Source organism: Nansenia antarctica (genome assembly GCF_963989245.1).
Source record: "Nansenia antarctica genome assembly, chromosome: 4".
Lineage (NCBI taxonomy): Eukaryota > Metazoa > Chordata > Actinopteri > Argentiniformes > Microstomatidae > Nansenia > Nansenia antarctica.
In genome coordinates, this window is record NC_137689.1 from 74,405,709 (window position 1) to 74,413,208 (window position 7,500).

The 7,500-nt window shown below is 47.5% G+C and overlaps 2 protein-coding genes across 2 annotated transcripts in view; both read left to right on the forward strand.

Annotated features, from left to right (window-relative positions):
* entpd2b (ectonucleoside triphosphate diphosphohydrolase 2b) overlaps positions 1-5,504 on the forward strand; it is a gene marked incomplete at both ends in the record, with an annotated part of 25,275 nt that extends 19,771 nt beyond the window's left edge. Inside the window, one exon of the mRNA XM_080529714.1 lies at positions 5,283-5,504. Coding sequence (XP_080385840.1) covers positions 5,283-5,504 — 222 coding nt within the window. The remainder of the gene's footprint in view (positions 1-5,282) is intronic.
* Positions 5,505-7,465: 1,961 nt separating this feature from the next.
* phpt1 (phosphohistidine phosphatase 1) overlaps positions 7,466-7,500 on the forward strand; it is a 3,386-nt gene continuing 3,351 nt past the window's right edge. Inside the window, exon 1 of the mRNA XM_080528013.1 lies at positions 7,466-7,500. This exon is cut by the window's right edge and continues 302 nt beyond it. The gene's annotated coding sequence lies outside the window, so the exon portion shown is untranslated.

Sequence of the window (7,500 nt, forward strand, 5' to 3'; positions counted from 1 at the left end):
GGGAGTCCAGTGGTCTAGCACCATGGCCTGGGGTGGTCCAGTGGTCTAGCACCGCAGCCTAAAGTGCACACATATTATGCCCATGTCGGCAAGGGTTCGAATCCGGCCCATGTCCTACTGTCATACCCTCTCCTCCTTATAGTGCGGCAGCTTAGCAAAATAATGGGGACGCGCCGGACAAAAGCACCACATTTTTTCCATGTGCTCTACATCACCATAGCTTTCAATTTTTGGTGGGAGCCACTTCATCAAGATGGTCGATGGCGGCCATCTTGGATTTCCAAGGTGGCCGCCATGTAAAATCTATAAGTGCAAATATCTCGGCTTCCAAGCCACATAGAAGGTCAATCTTGGTGTCAAAATATACATTTTCTGGGTCAAGGAATGCATTAAAGCTATTGAGAATATCACGAGATGATTATTTGTGCCGAGATCAAATAAATATGTTCATTCTGGCAATGTATCCATAATTTTCAACTCGGTTCCTAAGCAGCTGGAAATACTGTATATTAATATGTATGTTTTCAATGGCATGTATATTGAAAAATGGACAACATGCATTAATTGAATTGAACTTTATGTGCTTCATTTTTTAACATAACAAAGCATTTTATATCATCAAATTATCGTTCACATTTACAACTGCAAAGCTCTGTGCATTTCCAGTGTGCTTTCTTGCATGAGCACTTTGCACCACAGCCACTTGCGCTTTTACAGCCACATTTGACCAGTTCAGTGCAGGCTTTCGAAGCCATTGGTAGAATGCTCCACACAGGAAGCCAGACCTGGCTGTCTCTATCCAATGTCCATCCACATCCTTCTGGACTGGGTGTCGGCTGCTGAGCTTGCCCAGATCCCAGACTGGTAGGCAACTCGCTTCAAGTGCTGCAGAAGGGAATCTTGTGTTGGTGGAATGTGTTCCATCGTTCTGTTCTTCTGGCAGAACAACTATCTCCGTGCTTCATTAATAGATTCCACATCACTCGTCTTGTCGTAAAGGACGATTGTGTAGCGCTCCAGAAGTTTAAATTGCTGGGCATCTATGGTCACAGGAGTGTGCGGATTCGCTGCCATGTAGTTGAAGGCCTGGGTGACCTCGGGGTAGGACTTCCAAGCCTCCCATGCTGACTTCTTCCCCTTCCCACAGAATGCTGAGGTTGTGTCACAGCCTGTGAAACAGTGGAAGACTGGAAGTGGTGTGGACTTACCTTTGCCCAGAGTATGGCAGATGTTATTCATATGAAGATATCTGTAGTTCTTGCCAGTGCCAAAAGCGACCCAGATGTCTGCAGCTGGATACTTGGTGAGCAGGGCATGGAACTTGCCGATGAGGATAACGACAACATCTGTATCCACAGTGCGTACCAAGCAGGTAGAAGAGCGATGCTCCAGGGCATCAAGCAGATGAATCAGTATCCTGGTCGGCCTCTTCATGGTTACATGGCAGTATGAAGTGGCTGGTGTCTGTGCCGACCACTCTGGTGCCAGATGTAATGAAGACCTGCTTACCATCTGGCCAGGCAATGGATGCAATCTTCCTGGAGAGGAAGGTGAAGAGTTCCTGCTTGTTCATAGGGTCACGCAGGAAATCTGGCCAATTCCCTGGCAGCTTGTTCTGACCAGCCACCTTCCGTCGTATATCCCTTTGCCTCGCTTCTCCCTTGTTGACTCTTTTATGCTGCTGGTGATGTAAGTATCCCAGACCACATCAACTCTTGCAGAGGTCTCCAAGTGCTTCATGATGTGGGGAGCAAAGACACAACTGGCATATTCGTCGAATGTGGTAATGTTGGTGGTGGACAGGAAGTGCACAACAGCAGCACCGTCGAGTACTTTGACATCAAAAGTCCCTGGAGGTAAAAAAGAAAGTTACGGTAGTTAAAAAACGAAAAACAAACTGTAAATAAGGACTCTCTACAGACCTTGAAGAGAATGATATGCTTTTTTCTGATTATTACTGATATTACTTAATGCCAATGACTGATTACAACTTGTTTGTAAAAAAAAAAAGTACCTGGAGGTTCCTGTTGTGTCTTCTCTGTCAGAACAATTAGCAGATCTGACTTCTTTCCCAAGCGTAGTTTCCCTCTGTCAGATAGGGAGGGAGGGTATGGATGGTTTTCGTGCTTAAAAAAGGTGCTCATGTCACCCTCTCTGTGTTGCATGGCTATATAATTGGGAGAAGAGTGCAACATCATCCTTCAACATTGAGATCTGCCCTGCCTGCTTGGTCTTGGTCTTGGTTGTTGGGCATCTGAAGAGAGGCAGTGAGTTATTTTTGATGGGCTCGTGAATGGAGTGTGTGCGGTTCCTGATCACTCTCTAATGGTACTTGTTGTACTGATCTCTGCCCACTGATTCCACATTGCGGACAGTGTTAACCACAGACTCGTCAGTTATATTTCGTGTGTCCAGCATTAGAAGCTCGGGGGTATCATCTAGGAATGGATTGCTCATCCCACTGATGGTGTGCACCAGAGCTAGTGCTTGTTCTTTGAATGTCTTCTGTGTAGACATTCCTTCTTCATGGTGTTGTTGTTTATTGCCTTCTTCTGAAATATACTCCTGCTCAAACTCTTTTAAGAGTCGTGCTTGTTCAGGCCCTGCGATCATCCACTTCTTCAATGCTGAGGGATTCTCTGTGAGTCCCACTGCACCCCCAGAACCCTTCACCAGATCATTATTCTGCTCATGAGCCTGGTCTATCGGTATGCTTGAGAATCTGTTTGTGGTCTTGGGAATAACCCAGTGACCATGTTCTTCAAATTCATTGTGAATGGACGTGGGCAAGCTTTCCATGTCGCGGATGTGGACAGGAATCCATCTGGCATAGTTCTGGTGATCAAGGGCGAAGAACCATGGGACGAGAGCCTTCAGTGACTCCACATAGAGGGGGAAATCCTGTTCTCTGTGGGCACGTACAAATATCAGACCCATTATTTCCAAGTTGAGGATGGTATCCCAGTACTGGAATGTTGGACTCTTGGTGATCATATCTTGTCTCCAAGCTTCTTTGATCCTCTCATCACGTGGTCCCTCAGTCACCATGTCCAAGAAGGCATCCTGCTGCAGCTTCCCCAGTGCCAGAGCGCTCACTTGGTGGGCATGTCTTGTCCTAGTGAGGTGGGATGCTTTGAGGAAAGAGTCAGCTGTGCCAGAGGATGCGATACCAGCCTCAGTCAGTGCAGTGGTCAAAAAAACAAAACAAAAATCACATAATGATATTCGCAATAGCTTTAATGCATTCCCTGACCCAGAAAATGTATATATTTTGACACCAAGATTGACCTTCTAAGTGGCTTGGAAGCCGAGATATTTGCACTTATAGATTTTACATGGCGGCCACCTTGGAAATCCAAGATGGCCGCCATCGGCCATCTTGATGAAGTGGCTCCCACCAAAAATTGAAAGCTATGGTGATGTAGAGCACATGGAAAAAAATTGGTGCTTTTGTCCGGCTCGTCCCCATTATTTTCAAATATGGTCTTAAGCCACCGCACTATTACTTTCCTGTCTATCTTCACTGTCTCTGTCCAATAACAATTACAGATATATTTTATTTGTCTATAATCCAAATGTTGTGACCATACACCAGCGGGGTGCTGGCAGAGGTAACCTGAAATCCGGGGACAGGTTGACAGCTGGAATGCACGGAATGGAATGAGGGTTAGGGTTACCAATCCAAACCATTCCTCGTGGAGGAATGCATTTCGGAATTCCGGAATATTACAGAAATGCGTTCTATAACGCATTCCTCGTTCCGTTCCACGACATCACTGTCCTCCGGTTCCTACCTCCACTGGCCTCCCCTTGCTGTACACCTAGCCGGAGGCTACACCTTAACTGCTCCTCCTGAGACATCTACTACCCCCCTGTACTGTCCCTCCTGAGACATCTACTACCCCCCCTGTACTGTCCCTCCTGAGACATCTACTACTACCCCCCTGTACTGTCCCTCCTGAGACATCTACTACCCCCCTGTACTGTCCCTCCTGAGACATCTACTACCCCCCTGTACTGTCCCTCCTGAGACATCTACTACCCCCCCTGTACTGTCCCTCCTGAGACATCTACTACTACCCCCCTGTACTGTCCCTCCTGAGACATCTACTACCCCCCTGTACTGTCCCTCCTGAGACATCTACTACCCCCCTGTACTGTCCCTCCTGAGACATCTACTACCCCCTGTACTGTCCCTCCTGAGACATCCACTACCCCCCTGCACTGTCCCTCCTGAGACATCTACTACCCCCCTGTACTGTCCCTCCTGAGACATCTACTACCCCCCTGTACTGTCCCTCCTGAGACATCCACTACCCCCCTGTACTGTCCCTCCTGAGACATCCACTACCCCCCCTGTACTGTCCCTCCTGAGACATCTACTACCCCCCTGTACTGTCCCTCCTGAGACATCTACTACCCCCCTGTACTGTCCCTCCTGAGACATCTACTACCCCCCTGTACTGTCCCTCCTGAGACATCTACTACCCCCCTGTACTGTCCCTCCTGAGACATCCACTACCCCCCTGTACTGTCCCTCCTGAGACATCCACTACCCCCCTGCACTGTGTCTCCAGAGACACCTGATTCCCCCCCCCTATATGGTTTCTCCTGAGATTTCTACTACCCTCTTGCACTTAATGTCTATCCGGTGTTTACCCCCCAAAAATATACAAAATAAACCCTAAACCCTAAACCTAACCCGCACGACGACTGCCAGTGGCCGCTGGCCTGAGCTAGATTTCTTTCCTGCTGGTTGATTGATGATTCACTTACTTATATCAAATGTATTGGGGTCGCTTTGGGATAAGGCGTCTGCTAAATGCCAACAATTTTAAATGTAAATGAGGTTGTGTGTTTGCGTGTCTGTGTGTGTGTGTGTGTGTGTGTGTGTGTGTCTGTGTCTGTGTCTGTGTCTGTGTGTGTGTCTGTGTGTCTGTGTCTGTGTCTGTGTCTATGTCTGTCTGTGTCTGTGTCTCTGTGTGTCTGTGTCTGTGTCTGTGTCTGTGTCTGTGTCTGTGTCTGTGTCTATGTCTGTCTGTGTCTGTGTGTCTGTGTGTCTGTGTGTCTGTGTGTGTGTGTCTGTGTATGTGTCTGTGTCTGTGTGTGTCTGTGTCTGTGTCTGTGTCTGTGTGTGTGTCTGCGTCTGCGTCTGCGTGTGTGTCTGTGTCTGTGTCTGTGTGAGTGTCTGTGTCTGTGTCTGTGTGTGTGTGTCTGTGTGTCTGTGTCTGTCTGTGTGTGCGTGTGCGTGTGCGTGTGCGTGTGCGTGTGTGTGTGTGTAGGCGGGGGACGCCTCCGTGGGCTGGGCCCTGGGCTACATGCTGAGCCTGAGCAACCTGCTGCCGGAGGAGACCCCGGGGGTGAGGAAGGCCCTGAAGCCCGGAGCCTGGGGGGCGCTGCTCTTCCTCATCTCCCTCGTCATCCTCGCCGCCCTGGCGTACGTGGTCCATCTAGCCTGCCGGGAGCAGAAGAGGAAGGGAGGCGGCAGCGACAACGCCGCCTGACCAGGACGAGACTATTGTTGACCTCTGACCTCCTGTAGGCGGCGGCGGTCTCCGGCACATCCCCCCTCTACCTCCCCCACCCCCCCGATGGACAGTTTCTCTACTGTAAATAATAATAATAAAAAATATCCTAGCATTATGACTGCCAATGGGCCCTGGTCAGAGCATAGATTACACACCCCCCCTGGACAGTTTCTCTACTGTAAATAATAATAAAAAATAAAAAATTGTAATATTCTTCCTTCCTTCTAGAATTACGACTGCCCACGGCCCAAGCATAGATCACTCTGGTACTTCTTTGACTGACGGACAGATGATTCACTTACTTACTTAGACTAAATATTTGTTGTGAGTGACTTGGAGTGGATAAAGGCGTGTGTCTGCTCAATGGCAAGAATGTGGAATGAGAACGTGACATCATAAAGCATTCAGAACGTGGCAGACAGAACTGTACTGTATCCTGTATGGACCCGACATGACCACTGATACACCGACATAGTAATATACATACTGCATTAATATCTAAACTTTTATATGTAAACCACTGGCGGACTCATTGGGGGGGCAAGGGGGGCGACCGCCCCTCCTGGTGCCCCCACGGTTGAAAAACGTCTGTCTTAAGTGCCCTTTTGAGTGGCGAAAATGTCCTTTTGAATGGCGAAAATGAGAGGACGTGCCCTATTGGTGCCCTCCAATGGTCTAAACTTGACCATGTGCCCCCACAGTTGAAAAAACGTGGCACAAAAGTGCCCTTTTGAGTGGCAAAATGAGTGGATTTGCCCTATTGGCTGCCCTTCCAATGGTCTAAACTTGACCATGTGCACTGATGGGGTCCCATGTTGTGCAGTAGGTGCCCTTTTTTTCTTTTCGCCCCCCCTGCCCTTCAAACAGCCTGAGTCCGCCACTGAGTGAGGGTGTGACAGGACCTCCCTGACTGAGAATGTGACGCCGGTGATCATTAATGTGATCATGTGATCGCTGATTTGATTAGAATAAAGTAGCACTGAGGTGGTAATTGAGGCATGGAGGGTAGCTGTTAGTACTGTTTGCAGATAATGAGAAGGTTGGGTGATGCCGTGACCGTGGCTGACCATGTCTCTTCACACTGAGGTCAGATCACACAGCGATGAGCCGATTCCGGGGCTTTGACACCACCTACTGTACATCGTCACATTAACACCGTTTCTACTTAGGGTGTTTTTTGTTTTGTGTGTCTTTTTTTGTCTTTCAGTTGTTGCTGAATCTGGTTTAATTTCATTTTTAGCCCTTTTTTGGGGGGGTCTGGCTCCTTGCATTAGTAAGGAGACTGAAAACATGAGACATCTGCTAACCCCCCTGTACTGTTTCTTGTGTGTAATAATAATCATGATTTTCTTAGAATCCTTCTTCTAGCACGATGACTGCCAATGGCCCCTGGTCCTGATCATAGATAAATGTTTCCTGCTGTGACTGGTGGTTAGATAATTCACTTACTTAGTAAAACATTTGTTGTATTTGTTGTTTGTTTGGAATAATACATCTGCTTAATCCCAAAAAATGTAAATGTAGAATGACCACATCCCTCTCCAGTCCTCTTCTCTGTGATCTGTGCTTCTCTGCCAGGCCTTCCATGACTTCCTGTAATCATCTTATCATCCTCCTGTGTTCTGTCTCTATCCCTCCCTATGTTTTACATACATAAACATGTAATATTTGTAAGTGATTTTATTATGCAGTATTCTGCGTGTTGTTTGTATCCTGATATCACACAAAATAAATAAACGACGTTTTGTACAGAAGTAATCATTATTGCAGCAGTAGACTTATTTATTTGGCCAAATACAAATGATGGTCCGAGTCCACTGGAAAAACTACAACTCAAACTACAAGTACCATCATCCTCTGCGAACCCGGAAGTTCGCACCACCATACCGCTGTCAGCAAGCAGACGATATTTTTCCCCATATCAAAGCACAGTGGTTTTATCTGCTGTTATCGTCAAATACGTATCGTATCG